The 18,341-nt window shown below is 52.8% G+C and overlaps 1 protein-coding gene across 1 annotated transcript; it reads left to right on the top strand.

Moving 5' to 3' along the window:
* Positions 1-11,472: 11,472 nt before the first annotated feature.
* On the top strand, positions 11,473-18,052 carry LOC132574395 (uncharacterized). Its single transcript, XM_060242758.1, is given in 4 exon segments — positions 11,473-13,273; positions 13,661-16,321; positions 16,324-17,104; positions 17,689-18,052. Coding segments are annotated over 4 exon segments (5,607 nt in total).
* Positions 18,053-18,341: the final 289 nt, after the last annotated feature.

The following is an 18,341-nucleotide window of genomic DNA, read 5'->3' as shown; positions in this document are numbered from 1 at the left end:
CACCTCCACTTCACCAGCACTCGTGGAGGACATTCGTGCTAGCCAGGCCAATGATCCCTGGGTCCAGCAACACCTCCAGGCACTCCAAGATGACTCAACAGGCTAGTTCACGACTCGAGGCGGCCTCTTGCTACACCGCGAACGCCTCTATGTGCCGCCCGGGCCCTTGCGGACAGAAGTGCTATGCCTGACCCACGACTCATTACCCGCCGGGCACTTTGGACAGCATAAGACCGCCCACTTGCTGACACGGGAATTCTGGTGGCCACGAGTTCTCTCCAATGTTGCCCGTTATGTCAGCTCCTGTGACGTCTGCTGACAGGCCAAAATCATCCCAGCCAAACCCTCAGGGTTGTTACAGCCCTTGCCCACATCCTCAGGACCCTGGGATACCATCTTGATGGACTTCATCACAGAACTTCCAAGGGTCAGACTTGTATCTTGGTGGTCGTCAACCTATTTACCAAGATGGCCCACTTCATTCCGTGCCCGAAACTTCCCACAGCTCAGGAGATGGCCCAGCTCTACCTGCAACACATCTTTCGTCTGCACGGACTCCCAGCCCACCTGATCTCAGATCGGGGCCCCCAGTTCTCCTCTCGGTTCTGGCAAGCCCTCCATTCCAGCCTGGGTACTCGAGTGCACCTGTCCTCAGCCTACCACCCACAGACAGATGGTCAGACAGAGCGCACCAATGCCACGCTAGAGCAATATCTCCACTGTTACACCTGTTACCAGCAGGATGACTGGACCACTCTGTTGCCCCTAGCGGAGTTTGCATACAACGCGGTCCATTCATCCACCCAAATGACCCCGTTTGCTGCAACATACGGGTACCACCCTCGGTTCTTCCCGGCAGTCCTGCCACCCACGAATGTCCCTGCCGTCGATGCCTACCTGCAAGAACTCCGCGCCAGCCAAGACTTGCTCCGAGAGCAGCTACAGCGGGCCAAGGAGGCATATAAACTGGCTGTGGACCGGAAGAGGCAAGAAGACCCTCCAGTGCAGCCGGGGATCATGTGTGGCTCTCAACTCGCTACCTGCGCTGGCCTGGTCGGTCTCACAAGCTGGATGCGCGGTTCATTGGACCCTACCCCATCATGGAACAAATAAACCCCGTCGCCTTCAGGCTCCAGTTGCCACCCCACCTCCGCATTCACCCTGTGTTTCATCGCTCCCTCCTTGTTCCAGCTGCACCCCCTGACCCAGCTCGGCCTCCTTCCCCACCACCGCCACCACCGGTGCTGGTGGATGACGAAGAAGAATATGAGGTGCGCCAGATCCTGGACTCCCGGTACCATCGTGGAGGCCTCCAGTACCTTGTGGACTGGGAGGGATACGGCCCGGAAGACCGGTCTTGGGAGCCTGTGGACAATCTTCATGCCCCGGACTTGGTGCAACGATTCCACAATGACCACCCCGACCTCCCAGGCCCCTCGACGGAGGGGGGCCCTGGGGGGGGAATAGTGTCATGGGTACTGGGGACCCTGCAGAAGAAACTGTGCCCCTGCCACCTGCACCAGTGCCCCTGCCTCCTGCTGGAGAAGATCCCAGCCCTCCTGCCTCGCCCTCTCGGGTGGCTCGTGTGCGTGACCGCCTTCGTCAGGACCTCAGGGATCGGAGGAGGGCGGCACGCTCACGAGCAAGATGCTCCCTGAGCCCTGAGTTTTGAAGGGATTCTGGCCCTTCTAGGAGTGAGGATGCTTGAGTATCAGCAGGATCCTGGCTGCCTCTCTGAGCCAGCAATTAGCGCAAATGGGCAACAGACAGCAGAGGGCTATATAGCTGTGGGATCTTCTTCGTGGTCTCTGTGCAGTCCCACATATGGGGTTATCCGCCAGGATCGAGCCCATCTCGGAGAATTCAAAGCAATCCTAAAGCATTATTTTTGGCGCGCCTTTCCCCTCGTCCCGGGGAGGGGGCAGCATTTGCGCATGCCCAGACGAGGGGGAGGCGCCCAACCCACTCAGTTTCTTCTTTACAGTTGTCCGGAAAACACCTATCTCGCTGATCTCCCGCTCATTGCAGTCCTTTGAAATCTTTATCTCCGATCTACCGTCGTTCCCGTTTTTCTTCTCCTCATTCTGGTATCGTAAAAAAAAAAAAATCTTTCTCTTTACTTCATTTTCGTCCTCCTCTCCCCCCCCCTCTCTCTTTCCGGGCGGATGGAAGGGAAGGAAAAAGAAAAAATAACTTTTAAAAGGTGCGTTCGCTGTGCAGCGAAAATACCGTCTACCGATGGGCATTCTCTTTGCCTTTTCTGCCTCGGCAAAGCACACCAAACAGACTCTTGTGTGCACTGTAGCCAGTTCGGCAAACAGGCGAGGAAAAATCGCGCGGCAAGACTCAAAAGCCATTTGCTAGAGTCGTCGCTACGCCCTGTGATGTCGCAAGCATCGGGTTCGCAGACCTCTCCGTCTTCCCTACTCCATAAGGGAATGACTCAGCCGGTTGCTTCCGTGGCGCAGGCTCCCAGTAAGCATAAATCCGGCAAGCATCAGAAAAAATCTGACGACTCCAAGAAACGACACCATACCGAGTCGACTCCGAGAGACCCTTCGAACCCGAAGTCTCCCAAGAGGCAGAAGCCCAGCCATAAGGTCCTCGAACCCGTCGCCGTGATTCGACCTCCTACACCTCGTCCAACCACGACTGCTGCTGCTTTTACACGGACCACCCCGGCCTCGAAATCCACCTCGACTCCGGCCATCACGCCATTGGAAATCGTGCGCATCAGCTCAAGATCTCCATCAGTGCACGAGTCGCTACCAGACCAAATCCTAGGTACCGAGTCTCCGACTTCGACAAGGAGCCAACATCTGAACACCTTAGATGACCACTCATTTCGTGAAGTTCCAATGCTCTAGCAACCTATCACGACCCCGTCACTAGCCAGAGATCCCTCGACTCCGAGAGAGCCTCCTCGACTCCGAGACCATAGATCCCGAAGTGGCCACAGGGATCGCTACTATTATTATACCCCCTCGAGGTCCAGATCACCATCACCTCGCAGATACCACAGATACCAAAGGTCACCCTCTCCCGGCTTCTACAGACACCGCACCCGTGAGCATTCCCGGTCCCGTGAAGACTCCAGGTACCGAGAAAGGGCCTACTATAGGGATCACTCTCGCGAGGATGTCCGCCCTCGGTACCGAGACATGTCTCCGCACCGAGAACACATATCCCACGACTACCAGAGGTCCCATCACGATCACCAGCGGTACCGGGACCACATTTCAATGCCTAAACTACCTCCTTCTACTGACCCCACGGCTTTACAGCCTCCTAAACACATCCAGCCCCCTGCACCAGAACAGGTCAGGAAGACTCCAGAAGTAAAGACCCTCGACCCATTTCAGTCCGGCTTTCGCCCGGGACACGGGACGGAGACAGTGTTGGTTGCCTTAGTGGATGACCTTCAACGGCATCTGGATCGGGGTGGCTCGGCGGTGCTGATGTTGTTAGACCTGTCGGCGGCGTTCGACACGGTCGACCATCGGCTACTGAGCTGCCGCCTCGCCGACGCAGGGATTCAGGGGTTGGCCTTACAGTGGCTTTCCTCTTTCCTGGAAGGTCGGGGACAAAGGGTCGCAATTGGGGGGGAGCTATCTCGGAGGCGCTCACTTGATTGTGGCGTGCCCCAAGAGGCGGTTCTCTCCCCGATGTTATTTAACATCTACATGCGGCCTCTTACCCAGATTGCCCGAAGGTATGGGTTGGGGTGTCACCAGTATGCTGATGACACCCAGCTCTATCTACTGATGGATGGCCAGCCTGTCTGCGCCCCGGAAAATCTTGACCAGGCACTACGGGCCGTGGCTGAGTGGCTCAGACTGAGTGGGCTGAAGTTAAATCCTACGAAGACAGAGGTCCTTTGCTTGGGCCGCCGCGGCCCGGGGAGGGGGATCCCCCTGCCGGCTTTTGATGGTGCGCCGCTCACGGCGGCGGACAGGGTCAAGAGCTTGGGGGTGCTATTGGAGCCTTCCTTAAAGATGGAGGCTCAGATAGCAGCCGCTGCCAAGTCCGCATTTTTTCATCTTAGGCGGGCAAGGCAGCTGGCCCCCTTTCTGGAGCGCGACGACCTAGCAACAGTGATCCATGCTACGGTCACCTCAAGGTTGGACTACTGCAATGCCCTCTACATGGGGCTGCCCTTGTCTCGGACCCGGAAACTGCAGCTGGTGCAGAATGCCGCAGCCCGGCTGTTATTGGGTCTCCCAAAGTCGGAACACATCCAGCCGGGTCTCCGGACTCTGCACTGGCTTCCAGTGATATACCGAGTCCGGTACAAGGTGCTGGTTATTACCTTTAAAGCCCTATATGGCCTGGGACCTGCCTACCTGAAGGACCGTCTCTCCCCACATGTTCCCCAGAGAGCACTGAGGTCAGGAACACAAAATCTCCTCACTATCCCCGGGCCAAAAGAAGCCCGTCTGAAAGCCACCAGGGAAAGGGCTTTCTCCGTTATGGCCCCCGTATGGTGGAATCAGCTGCCGGAAGAGGTGAGGGCCCTGCGGGACTTGGCGCAGTTCCGTAGGGCCTGTAAGATGACCCTCTTCCGGCTAGCCTATACCTAGCCTATATTCAGCTAGGATGACAACTTGAGGTAACTGGCCAGCCATCTGTTTACAGGAAACTGAATTACTCTGGTTTTAATGTTTTTAACTGTTTAAATATTTAACTGTTTTATACTTGAAATTGTTTAAATTTTATGTTTGATTAATTGTTGGAAGCCGCCCTGAGCCATTCGTGGGAAGGGCGGGATATAAATCCCAAATAAATAAATAAATAAATAAGATGACTCAGAGGCTGAGCAATCTGTGTCCTCTAACTCTTCAGCTTCCGATCTCCATTCTCCTGATTCCGACATAGCCAAACGACCTCTCTCCATCCGAAGGGCCTAAGTCATATCTGGACCTATTGTCCAACATGGCTAGCTCCCTCAATGTAAAACTGACGACAGATGTCCCAAGAGTCTCTGACGTGGTCTATGACCTAGTGCACGCAGACCTCCCGGCAGGCTCCTCATTTCCTATGCTCCCAGTCCATCTGGAGACTTTAAAGGAAGCCTGGGACAAACCAGCCTCTGTACCACCAACGTCCAAGAGGGTTGAGGCACTTTACAAGGTACATGCACCAGAGTCGAAGTTCCTCTTCAACCACCCGGCTCCCAACTTGATGATTGTCCATTCTTCATCGAAATCCAAACAGACCAGGCACCCTGTTCCCCCCGAAAGAGAGGGTAAGAAACTGGACACCATTGGGAGAAAAATTTACTCCCTCACCACTGCCACTACCAAGATACATAATTATATGGCATATTTCTCCGCTTATGCCTACAATCTCACGACCCAACTGAGCTCTTTGGTCACAGCCCTTCCGGAGGCCACTCAAAAGCAAGCCAACCATGCACTGCAGGAACTTTCGAGAGTGAGCAAACAGCAGATAAACACTGCCCGCCATGCAGCCCAATGCTCCTCCAGGACCTTAGCTTCAGCCATCGCCCTGCGCAGACACGCCTGGCTCAGGTCTTCTTCTCTGCAGCCAGACATCAAATTTAAAATTGAGGACTTGCCGTTTGATGGCCTAGGCCTATTTAACGCTACAACTGACGATATACTCACCAACGTTGACGATAGCAGGAAAAGAGCGAAGAGGCTAGGAGTCTCCCAGCCCCAATCTACCTCCAAACAAAGACCTTGGAAACCTAACTACTTCAAGTGCTCAAGATCTCCTCGCCAAAATGAACCTTGGAAACGCAAGCCTCCTCAAACTAAGCAGCCATTCCAACAGAGGGCACGCCCTCAGACCACAAAGAAGACAACGCCAACCAACAAACAGTCTCTTTGACTCCCCTGTTCCTCTCCTAACACCTCATCACCCAGACATCAGACTGCAGCCATTCTACCACAACTGGGAAACCATAACATCGGACTCTTGGGTTCTTTCAATCATCCAAAACGGGTACTCAATAGAGTTCAATTCGACCCCAAAACACCGCAGATTCATCTCTACTCCTCCGTCACCCCATCTCCGCCAAGAAGTAGCAACCTTGCTGGACAAGGGAGCTATAGAACCAGTCCCTCCTCAATATCATCACACCGGCTTCTACTCCCGCTACTTCCTTGTTCCGAAGAGGGACGGAAGTGCAGAACGCTGCGGCACGGCTGTTAATGGGGCTACCACGACGGGAGCACATTCAGCCAGTGCTGAGAGAGCTGCACTGGTTGCCTGTTGTGTTCCGAGTTCGCTTCAAGGTGTTGGTATTAACCTTTAAAGCCCTTTATGGTCAGGGACCTGCCTATCTACGGGACCGCCTTTCCCCATATATCCCCCAGAGAGCACTGCGATCAGGGACAAAAAATCTGCTGTCTGCCCCTGGCCCAAAAGAAGCCAAGCTATGCACAACAGGATCCAGGGCTTTCTCAGTGGCAGCACCAGAACTTTGGAACACCCTCCCAGAAGCTATAAGGGCCCTGCGGGATTTGTCGGCGTTCCGCAGGGCCTGTAAGACCGAACTGTTTAAACAGGCTTTTCTGGTTGATTGAAAATGGGCTGCCACCAGACATCCTACAGAAGCTGGCGATCATAGTCAGAAGCCAATACCGCCAGATTGGACTGAGACAGCGCAAATAGTTTTTAAATTGATAAGTAAATTATGGTTTTATATGTTTTATTGAATTGATTGTTTTATGATATTGTAAGCCGCCCTGAGTCCGCTTGCGGAGAGGGCGGGATATAAATGTAAAGTAATAAATAAATAAATAAATAAATACGTCCCATATTAGATCTCAGAAAACTCAACCTCCATATCCATCACAAGAAATTTCGGATGGTTACACTTCAGTCCATCCTCCCGCTGATCCCAAAACAAGCTTGGATGGCATCAATAGATCTCCAAGATGCATACTTTCACCTCTCCATCAGCCACCATCACAGGAGATTCCTCAGATTCGCCATAGGGGATCAACACTATCAGTTCCGTGCTCTTCCTTTCAGCCTCTCAACAGCCCCGAGAGTGTTCACGAAGTGCATGGCGGTGGTAGTAGCGATTCTGAGACAACAACGCATCTCCATTTACCCATATATAGACGACTGGCTAGTCGTCTCCCTTTCCAAGGAACAGCTCCAGTCCGATGTCTCCGCGACCCTCTCCCTCCTGGCCACCCTGGGCCTCCAAGTCAACACTTCAAAATCAAATCTGACCCCTACTCAATCCATACAGTTTATAGGGGCACATCTCTCGACTCTGTCATGCAAAGCCTATCTACCAACAGACAGAGCACAGCACATCATATCTCTGGCCAGAGACATCATTTTACATCGCTCTCAGACAGCTCTCACCTTTCAGAGGATGCTGGGCCTTATGGCCGCCACCACCTCCGTTCTTCTATTTGCCAAACTTCACATGCGCCCTCTTCAGTTGTGGTTCGTGAGGACGTTTCATCCTCAGCGTCAACATCAGCTCACTGTGCTCACTATTCCAGCTCACATCATCCCTTCTCTGAAATGGCGGACTGTGCATCATCACCTTCTCAAGGGAATGTCTTTCACTCAGACTCCTCCCTCGGTGATTGTCACTACGGATGCTTCCAAGTGGGAATGGGGAGCCCACTTAGGACAGCTCACCGTACAAGGCCAGTGGACATAATACGAAAGGTCTCTCCACATAAATTGCCTGGAGTTGATGGCGGTCCACAGGGCGCTGCGATCCTTCCTCCCGTCGCTTCACAACAAACATGTCCAAGTTACATCGGACAACATTGCCACTGTCTTCTACATAAACCGACAGGGCAGTACTGCCTCCATCAGAATGTGCAAGAGAGCTTTGACCCTGTGGCACTGGAGCATTGCTCAGGGCATTTTCCTATCTGCAGTGCATCTACCCGGGGTCCAAAACGTTCGAGCGGACGCTCTGAGTCGACACCCCATCAACGATCACGAGTGGTCCATCAACCGCCGCTATCTCCTCCCTCTGTTTCAGAAGTTCGGTACACCAGACATAGATGCTTTCGCAACACCAGACAACACACAATGCCCACGCTTTTTCACGCGCGGCCAGTTGTCTCCACTATCTGCAGGGGACGCCTTCCTACAATCTTGGAGCGGCCCAATGCTTTACATGTTTCCCCCAATACCACTCATCACGAGAGTACTACAGAAAATCATGTCGGACAATGCCAACTGCATCCTAGTGACTCCATGGTGGCCACATCAACCGTGGTTCACTACTCTCCTCCTGCTGTCCCACGGTCTGTTTCACCGCTTCCCTCTAACTCAGGACCTATTCTCTCAGCAGAAGGGCAAGGTTCTCCATCACAACCCCGCTCTCCTCCGCCTTACAGCATGGAGAATCAATTCCTGACCTTCACTCCAGAGGTTCGACATATCCTGCTCAACGCTAGGAAACCTGCTACCAGAAAATCTTATGCTCTCAAATGGAAACGCTTTTCAAAATACGCTGATTTGCATTGCTTTCGACCTGAATCAGCCAATATCAATCAAATTTTGACTTACACTTTGACTCTCTCCAAGACCGGACTGTTCCACTCTTCTCTGAAGGTGCATCTGGCAGCTATCTCTGCATTCCATCCATGCATTGATGGCTCCACTGTATTCTCACACTCTGCCACCAAGGCCTTCCTGAAGGGAATCCTTCACCTTCACCCTCCAATCCGCAAGATACAACCCGCTTGGAGCCTATCCTTAGTCCTCAGTCACTTAATGAAGCCACCCTTTGAACCCCTGGCTTCTATCTCTTTACATCTTCTGACTTGGAAGACAGCCCTTCTAGTAGCCATTACTACCGGCAAACGGGCCAGCGACATCTGCGCTTTCAGGGCGGACCCTCCGTACACAATTTTCCACCACAATAAGGTGGTGCTACGCCCTGATCCCGCTTCCTTACCTAAGGTGGTGTCGCCTTTCCATCTAGGAAAACCTTCCGTCTTGCCTGCGTTTTTTCAAAACCCTACAGATGCGGCCCAACGCACCCTACATCATCTAGATGTACGTAGAGCTCTGGCCTTCTACATCGACAGAACTAAACAGTTCCGACAAGACAATAGACTTTTCGTGTCTTATGCTACCCATAATCAGGGTGCCAGAATCTCTACCCAAAGATTCTCTAAGTGGATTACCTCCACTATATCCTTATGCTATGAACTGGCTAAGCAGCCCGTACCTGAGCACTTGCGAGCTCATTCCACCAGAGCGGTCGCAACCTCAACAGCCTTCTGCAAGGGCGTTCCGATGGAGGACATTTGCGGTTTGGTCGTCTCCATCTACCTTTGCCTCGCACTATGCTCTCGACGTTCGTGCCCGGCGTGACACCTCCTTTGGGCAGGCTGTGCTGAAATCAATCTTCGACTGATGTTGAAGCGGACCCCAGAACAAATGCTTTAATAATCTATAAATCATAATCAAGTGTGACAGCAGAAACGCAGGCTTTTCATAAGGCAAGACACAAGAAGCTTTTTTAGCAATATAAGTAAGCAGACAAGCAAAACTTCAGCAGAGTGAGAAAAGAGGAAGTACCCCGAGTAGGATAACAAGTGATTGCTAAGTAAACCACAAAACCTGTTTACAGCAGAAGAACTGAACTGAGATCTGTACCATTTGGAAAGTCCCGGCCTGTACAAATGAAGGTTCAAGTGTAGCCTCAAATTCCGGCTTAAGCTCTAAATATAGGCCAACCGGTTGGAACCAGATCATCTTCAAGGCATACATGATCATAGCTTGAATGTGCGATCTACTGCATCGATGCTGATACCGGTACTGATTATCAAGGCTTATAATGGAAAAGCCCATAGACTGGAACTGATGGATACAGTGATGGATACAGTGAAAGCAGAACTGGGGACACACCCAGAGGTACAGATAACAGGGGAAATGTTATGTAGGATGTTAAGAAGGAAGAAGTATGAAAAGGGGGAAGCAGGTACCGAGGGTATAAAAGCATCTGTGGCATTGTGATGGTATAAAAGGCTGTGACTTTTCTATGCTCGTTGCTCAGTCTCTCTTGAGAGCCTGAGACCCTGCACGTGCTTGTAATAAACCAGAAGCTGTTTTTCCTGACAACGCCTCGCTGCCTCTGTTATTGACTGATTGAAATTGGTAACGTATAGCTCTCCCGCAACATATTTTTGGTGCCGAAACCCGGGAGAAGCGGGCGTTTAGCCCTGTCCCATTAGCCCGGCCGGCTAAGGCTGGTGGCTGGAGAGATCAGAGCAGCGGTAAGGAGCTCCCAGCCCCATTTTGGGCTGACCGTCCTCTGTCTACCCCGCCCCACCTGGCTTTGCTCGCGGCCTAATCGGACCAGCGGACGAAGGCTGCAGGAAATCAGCTACGAAGACCTCCTAGGTGTGAGTATAAATTTTGTGTATTGGGAAGTGCATCCCTCCATATGAGACAGTGGGGCCAGTGTCCCGGTCTCGGAGGAAGGCGGGTTTGATCACCCCGCAGCAGCACTCGCGGAACCCTGCAGGGCGAAAGAAGAGGAAGTTGTCCCTTCTGCCTGCAGCCTTCCAACAGTAGCTGCTTGGAGAAAAGTAATTGGGAGGTATTTTTGTTGGTGTGTGTGAGAGTGCGTGACGCGTGTCTGAGACGACACACAGTGTCGAAGCGAACGGGACCCTTGAGTAGTTCGGTTCTGGCTCACGAGAGTGCAGTCGGCAACGAAAAAGGGGACGCGATTGCCTAGGCTCCTATACGTGTTTACCCCCCCCCTTGCTCTCGTGTTCTTAGCTGTCTTGTCTGTCCAGGGGCCCCCGGGTGGGTGAGCACCGGCTCATGACTAGCCATCTTAGGTTCACCCAAGACGACCAAGCCATCTGGGAGCCCTCAGAGAGGTTCCGGCAGTTAGTTAGCCCCTGGCTTGACCCCCCAGGCTGCGCCTTCATTTGCCGGCGGCAGCTGACCCTGTGTGAACAGAACAGGATCCAATTGTGGGAGGGGATCCACAAGCCCACCGAGACCGTAGCCTGGCTCATTAAACGAAATAACAAGACACCAAATAGTGGCTGGGGCCGCTATTGGGCTCGCTGGTTTTTCCTCAGGCAAAGGGCGGGTGAACAGATACAAGGGTGGAAGATTAACCGTCGGCTTGCGACCCCTGACCCAGGAGCTAGGACTTGGGGGGCCCATCTCACCCAGGAGACTCCCCCTCTGTTTCTCTTCCATTTCCTCCATTGTAGTCAGTGCACCAAACGCCCCTCCTCGGACGTGCCTGTTTCCTGCCCTGTGTCTCCAAGCCCCACAAGCCTTGCAGACTTGCTTGACCCTCCGGCGTCCCCCTTGCCCGGCCCCTCGTCCGGCCCATTGCCAGACCCGGATTCTCATTCTTGGTGGCACAGACACTCCACTCTTGGACCTTGTCCGCCAGACCCCGTTAAGGGCGTGGTAGATCCCGTCAAGGGCGACGAGGGAAGTGAAGGGGAACTGACGCTCTGTTCACTGTAATTAGACAACATGGGAGGTTCCCAGTCCACAAATACCCCTCTTGACTGTATGTTAGAACATTTTGAAGAAGGTTTTGTTGGCAACCTTGGGGAATATGATCAGACCCCCGGCAGGTTGCGAATCTTTTGTGAATTAGAATGGCCCACCTTTGGCGTCGGATGGCCTCCTGAGGGGACCTTTTCGGTTGACATTGCACAGAGGGTGCATAGCATAGTGGTAACCCCACCAGGAGACCACCCCGACCAATATTCCTATATTGATTCATGGCTCAGCTTGCTCCAGAACCCGCCCCCTTGGTTGAAGCAATGCATGAAGGCAACTAAAACCGTTTTATTGGTGAAACCAAGAAGAAAGTCTAATAGGGATGCGTCTAAGTGTTGTTCTCAAGCGATTGGCAAAGCATCCTACCCAAACCAGCTAGAAAGAGGCAAGCGCCAGCAACCTCTGCCAAAACAACAGTTTGAAAAATTGATCTACCCCACTTTAGATCAGGGGATAGATCCGGCGGATTTTGAGTGGCCTCTTCCTTACGTACCTGCTGCGCCTCCTATGGGGCCCCCTCAACAAGTTGTTCCCGCAGCACTCCCGGCTGCGCCCCCGCAGGAAAATGCGCCTGGAGGGGGAGCCCATAGGTCCGCAACCCCGTCAAGCAGGCAACCGCCACCGAAATCGGGCGCGCCACACCCTGGGGTTAGACAACACGCCATGACTACCAGGTCCCAGGTACCGCCTCCTCAGGCAACCGCCTTGGCCCGGGCGCTGCAAGCAGGACCAGAATACCCATGGACCGCTCCTTGGAGCCCCACCTTGTCTAGCATTTTGGATAGAAAGGTCCGGGACAGGTCCAACTCTTTACCGGGTCTCCCCTTCGCTCTGAGCCCCGGCAGTGCAGTACAGATAAAGATTCAGGCGCCGGAGGATGAGGAAGCGGCCCCGTCTGGGGGTCAGGCGGCGGCTCTGCCTCCCCCCGGTTCTCCCTCGGGCCCTTCGGCGGCCCAAGTCATGCCCTTACGGCAGGTTCAAACGCCTCAGTTTTTGGGCGCAGATGGGAGGGTCGAGGGAGGCCAGAGCCGCTATATTTACACACCCTTCTTCTCTGCCGACCTTCTTAATTGGAAAACCCATGTAGCCTCCTATACCGAAAAACCTGAAGCGCTTACGAATCTCCTGACCAGCATAATGGGGACTCATTGCCCAACCTATCTGGACTGCCAGCAGCTCTTTCTGACCCTCTTTACAACGGAGGAACGTCAGCGTATTTTCAGAGCCGCTAAAAAGAAAGCTGAAGAAGCCACCCCTGCCGCAGTGGCGGACCGTGACCAGTGGCTAGCAGAAAGCTTCCCTGACGCGGACCCTGGCTGGGATCCGAATGACACCAATCACATGCGATTGTTGCAGGCATATAGAGGCTATTTGCTGGCTGGAATGCAGGAAGCCGCTAAGAAAGCCACCAACATGAGTAAAATTGCTGAGGTCCTTCAGAAACCAGATGAGGCCCCAGGAGCCTTTCTTGAGCGCCTATACGAAGCTTACCGATTATATTCACCCTTCGATCCAAAGAAAGCGGAGAATCAGCGGATGGTGAATTGCGCTTTTGTCAGCCAGGCAGCTAATGACATTAAGCGGAAGCTCCAGAAGCAAGAGGGTTTCGCAGGCATGAATATCACCCAGCTGCTAGAGATAGCCCAGAAAGTGTTTGTAAATCGAGAGCAAGAGGCTAAAAAGGCAGAAGACAAAAAGCTTAAGATGAAGGCCGCCCTACTCGCTGCTGCCATAGGGGAACACAGTGGAAATCAGGGACCCCGAGAAGGCAGACGAGCCCGAACCAGACCCCAGACGGGGCCCATGTGACCACCGTTGGCACAGAATGAATGCGCCTTTTGCCATGAATTGGGCCACTGGCGAAATTCCTGCCCCCAACGTAATCTAGCGCCCCCTAGAGGCCGGGGAGGAATGCCACCTCAAAGAGGGCGAGGTCGACCCGCCAGGAATGAAAGAGGTGCACGTCTGGATGACATGGACTTCATTGGTCTGGCCACCATGGGCCCACAAGACCAGTGGGACGATTAGGACAGACCGGGCTCTCTTTCACTTGGCCCCGGGGAGCCCTTGGTCAAGGCGAAAATAGGGGACCAGGAACTATCTTTCATGATTGACACTGGGGCTGAATACTCTGTATTAAACACGCAAATTGCAGCCATCACCAAGCAGACCGTGCCCATCGCCGGGGCCACGGGACGGACAGGGCCCAGGCCGTTCCTGCAAGAGCGGATTTGCAGCTTGGGATCCCATCTTGTCCAGCATAAATTCCTGTACGTCCCTGAGTGCCCCCTCCCGTTGCTGGGGCGAGACATCTTGTCCAAATTAAGGGCGGCCATACACTTCGAAAAGGATGGCCAAGCCACAGTGACATTTAGAGCCAGCCCAGCAGGGATGTATGTGCTTACCTGCCCCATAGAAGAAGAATGGAGGCTGTTCCAGAACCCCCCAGAAAACATCTTGTCGGACCAGTGGGCTTCCATAGTCCCAGGAGTCTGGGCCGAAGATAACCCACCAGGCTTGGCCCGAAATCATGCCCCAATCATCATTGAGCTTCAACCAGGTGCCCAGCCTGTGCGTCTACGACAATACCCCATCCCCTGGAAGGCCATGGAAGGCATCCAAAAGCATCTCGACAGACTACTAGAACATGGCATCCTCAAAGACTGCCAGAGCCCCTGGAACACTCCATTGCTGCCAGTCCAAAAACCTGGTACAGGCGTATTTAGACCATGCCAGGACCTGCGGGCTGTAAATAAAAAGACTGTGACATTGCACCCGGTGGTGCCAAACCCTTACGTGCTATTGGGACTGGTGCCGCAGCAAGCCGACTACTTTTCTGTCTTAGATCTTAAAGATGCTTTCTTCTGCCTACGAATTGCCCCCGTGAGCCAGCCCATTTTCACGTTCCAGTGGCAAGAACAGGATACTGGAAGGAAACTCCAGTATACGTGGACCCGGCTCCCACAAGGATTCAAAAATAGCCCTACTCTCTTCTCAAACGCGCTGGCGCAAGATCTGCAAGACTTTGATGCAGCCCCCGGACAATGTGTTCTTATTCAATATGCAGACGATTTGCTGATCGCCGCACACGGCCAGGAGCGTTGCTACCAAGCAACTGTGGAACTCTTAGATTTGCTATGGAAGGCCGGTTACAAGGTATCCAGAAAGAAAGCCCAGCTGTGCCAAGCCCAAGTGAAATATTTGGGATTCCATGTGTCCCAAGGAACTCGAGCGTTGGGACGTGAGAGAAAGGAAGCTGTTTGTGCCCTACCCATCCCTACCTCAAGACGTCAAGTAAGGGAGTTTTTGGGTGCAGCAGGATTCTGCCGAGTGTGGATCCCGAATTTCGCTCTCATAGCAAAACCCCTATATGAAGCTACAAAGGGGGGAGAGAGGGAACCATTCTTGTGGGCACCAGAGCAGGAGAACGCTTTCAAGGAATTGAAGCGACTGTTGATGGAAGCACCCGCTCTAGGGTTACCAGATGTGGAGAAACCTTTTACCCTCTTTGTCCACGAGCGAAATGGAGTGGCCATCGGAGTTCTGACCCAGGTGCTAGGCTCTTGGCATCGTCCGGTTGCCTACCTGTCAAAGCAGCTCGACTCAGTAGCAAAAGGATGGCCCGGCTGTCTCCGTGCCATTGCAGCCGCAGCTGAACTCATCAAAGAAGCGGATAAATTGACTCTGGGCCAGGAGCTTGAAGTGAAGGTACCTCACGCTGTTCTCACTCTAATGGACTATAAAGGAAATTATTGGTTCACTAACAGCCGAATGACTAAATATCAAGCCATGATGTGTGAAAATCCCAGAATTCGGCTAACTGTCACAGGAGCATTGAACCCTGCATCCCTACTCCCAATCAGTGATCAGCCTGTTGACCACGACTATATCCAGACCATGGACGAAGTATATTCCAGCCGCCCCGACCTGACGGATGCACCTCTGCCCAACCCAGATGTTGAGTACTACACCGATGGGAGCAGTTTCGTCCAAGACGGAAGCCGCTACGCTGGATATGCTGTCGTCACGCAGCAGAGTATTATTGAGGCGCGACCCCTGCCGCCCGGATCGTCCGCTCAGAAGGCCGAATTGATCGCCCTTACTCGAGCTCTAGAATTGGCGGAAGGGATAGCTGCCAACATTTACACAGACTCAAAATATGCTTTCCTGACTTTGCATGCTCATGGAGCACTCTACAAGGAGAAAGGACTCATGAACTCGGCAGGAAAATCTATTAGATATGGCGCTGAGATTTTGAAGTTGCTGGAGGCTGTGTGGGCTCCACGAAAAGTCTCTGTGATGCACTGCCGGGCTCACCAAAAACCCCTAAGTCCAGTAAGTATAGGGAACCGAAAAGCTGATGAGGCAGCAAAGCAAGCCGCGATGCAAGACATGACAAAGGAGGAAGAGCTTGTTTGCCCTATCTTCCAGGTCCCGCTGGCCGAATGGACCCCTAGGTACAGTATGGCTGAGGAAAGCTGGGCCACAGCTCAGGGCGCCCCCCAGGTACGTGTACAGGGATGGATTCAGTTACCCGATAAACGTTTGTTTGTACCCGAAGCCCTGGCTTGGCCCCTAGTTGTACAGGCCCACGAGGGAACACATTTTGGGAAAACTGCTTTGGCTGAGCTATTAGATAGGCAACTGTACATTCCAAAATTGCATAGCCTATGTGAGAAGGCAGCCCTTAGGTGTGTTCCTTGTGCGCGCAACAACCCAAGACAGGGGCCCAGTCACCCCCCAGGGATACAGCATACAGGGACCACCCCCTTTGAGTGTATTATCACAGATTTTACTGAAATGCCAGGTCAGGGTGTTGGAAATATTTGCTTGTGTTTGTATGTACCTATTCTAATTGGATAGAAGCTTTCCCCACAAGAACCGAGAAAGCAGCAGAAGTGGTAAAGCACCTGCTTAAGAGCATCTTACCTTTCTGGGGTCTCCCAGTGACTATCTCCTCTGATAACGGTCCGGCGTTTATCCATAAGATAGTTCAGGAGGTATCAAGAGTGTTGCACATTGATTGGCGATTGCATGCCGCCTACAGGCCACAATCCTCGGGAAAGTGTGAGCGAGCCAATAGGTCAATAAAGGCCCAATTGTCAAAACTATGTCAGGAAACCAGTTTAAAGTGGCCGGAGGCGCTGCCAATCGCTCTGTTTAGGCTCAGGTGTTTGCCTAAGAAAGGCTTAAAGCTTAGCCCATATGAAGTTGTTTTTGGGCGACCACCTCCAATTGTAAAGGGAATAAAAGCCGACCCAGTACAGATTGGGAACCTTGTTTGGTTCCAGGAAATACAATCATTGGGGAAGGCAATAAATGATGTGTCAAAGTATGTGTTGGAAACTTTGCCTTTGCAGGTCCATAACCCGGTCCACCCGTTCCAGCCTGGGGACACAGTGTGGGTAAAAGTCTGGAGATCGCAACCCCTCCAGCCAAAGTGGAGAGGCCCATTTACTGTTTTGCTCTCTACCCCGACTGCAGTTAAAGTCCAAGGACTGGCCCGGTGGATTCATTGGACTCATGTAAAGCGAGCTGCCCCTGATTGGCAAGTGCAACCGGTTCCTGGAGATGGACTGAAACTGAGATTCTCTCGAACGTGATCCTCTGGACCTTTTTTGCCTACCGGAACAGCAGGGTCCACAGGCAACCCTCTGGACTTCGCCTACCGGCAACGGTGAAGTTCACAGGCAACGCAGACGAGAAGAAGTAGCCATCGCTGGAGCAGCTGTGAAGACCAACCAGAGACTCTCTGTGTAAACTAAAATGTGTCTGTGTTAAGAGAATGTTTGACATAGGATCTGAAACAGGATCTGATTGGTATACTAGTCTAGTCCTCGCAGTAATACTTGGCATAGGCTTATTTGCAGTAATATTTCTTGCATTATTCTTCTGTATCCGCAAATTGTATCAGCAAAGACTGTTAGTCCGATTCTTTAGGGACCCAGCACCTCCCATCTAAATGGTCTGGGACACTATTAAGGAATACGCCCTTCTCCTCCCCATGATAGCAGCTGGTGCCATACTCCCCTCTATAGTGATTTACCTTTGTTGCCTTGTGTGGTGTCTTGAGCGTAAAAGGAAAAGGAAGCTAAGAGAAAAGGTTATAGCCATAAGGGAAACTGTTGGCCGACGTAGGCAAAATGGGGAAAATGGCGAGTATGTGTCTTGTACTTTCCTTAGGGATCATGGCCCTGATGATATGGAAGACGCAAGGGGCCCCGATACGAGACGCCCAACACCAGAGAGGTCGAGTCCAGGTTATGTCAGTATACACCCCGCCCCCATTGGGAGAAGTCCCGATAGTCACACCAGCCCCACCACAGCCCCTAGCACCAGCGCCCACAATCCCGACAAGAATGACGCAGCACGCTCCGAGCCCCCAGGCCCCAGCCAAGAAAAAGGCACAGGGGACCAAAAAGAGAAAACAAGGGACCAGCCAAAACCGAGGCCCACGAGACCCGTGGCATGGGACTGGTCCCGGTACTCCCCAGAGGGTTGCGGGGATGTTCTCCCATGGGAAGACTCCAGTGCACCCATTCCATGAGCCCCTGAGATATGTGTCCAAGGTCGCCAATCTCTCAAAATGTTGGCTCTGCACCCACACCCATGAAGCAGGTGGAGCCTTGGCATGGGACCCCCTAAGGGGACCAGATTGGATTTTGAACTCTTCCAGCTCCGCTTACATAGGATTTCAGACCTTGGGCCAGAAAATGTTCACAAGGACAAATGGTAGTGCAGACTTCTGGAACCCTCATGATAGCTTTCGGGTGCAAGGTATTAATGGAACTGTGTTTGATTTGCATCCAATGGTGGCAAAAGCACCAGAGACAGTA

This window comes from Heteronotia binoei, chromosome 6 (assembly GCF_032191835.1).
Source record: "Heteronotia binoei isolate CCM8104 ecotype False Entrance Well chromosome 6, APGP_CSIRO_Hbin_v1, whole genome shotgun sequence".
Taxonomy (NCBI): Eukaryota; Metazoa; Chordata; class Lepidosauria; order Squamata; family Gekkonidae; genus Heteronotia; species Heteronotia binoei.
This window is presented reverse-complemented; position numbering and strand designations above follow the sequence as displayed.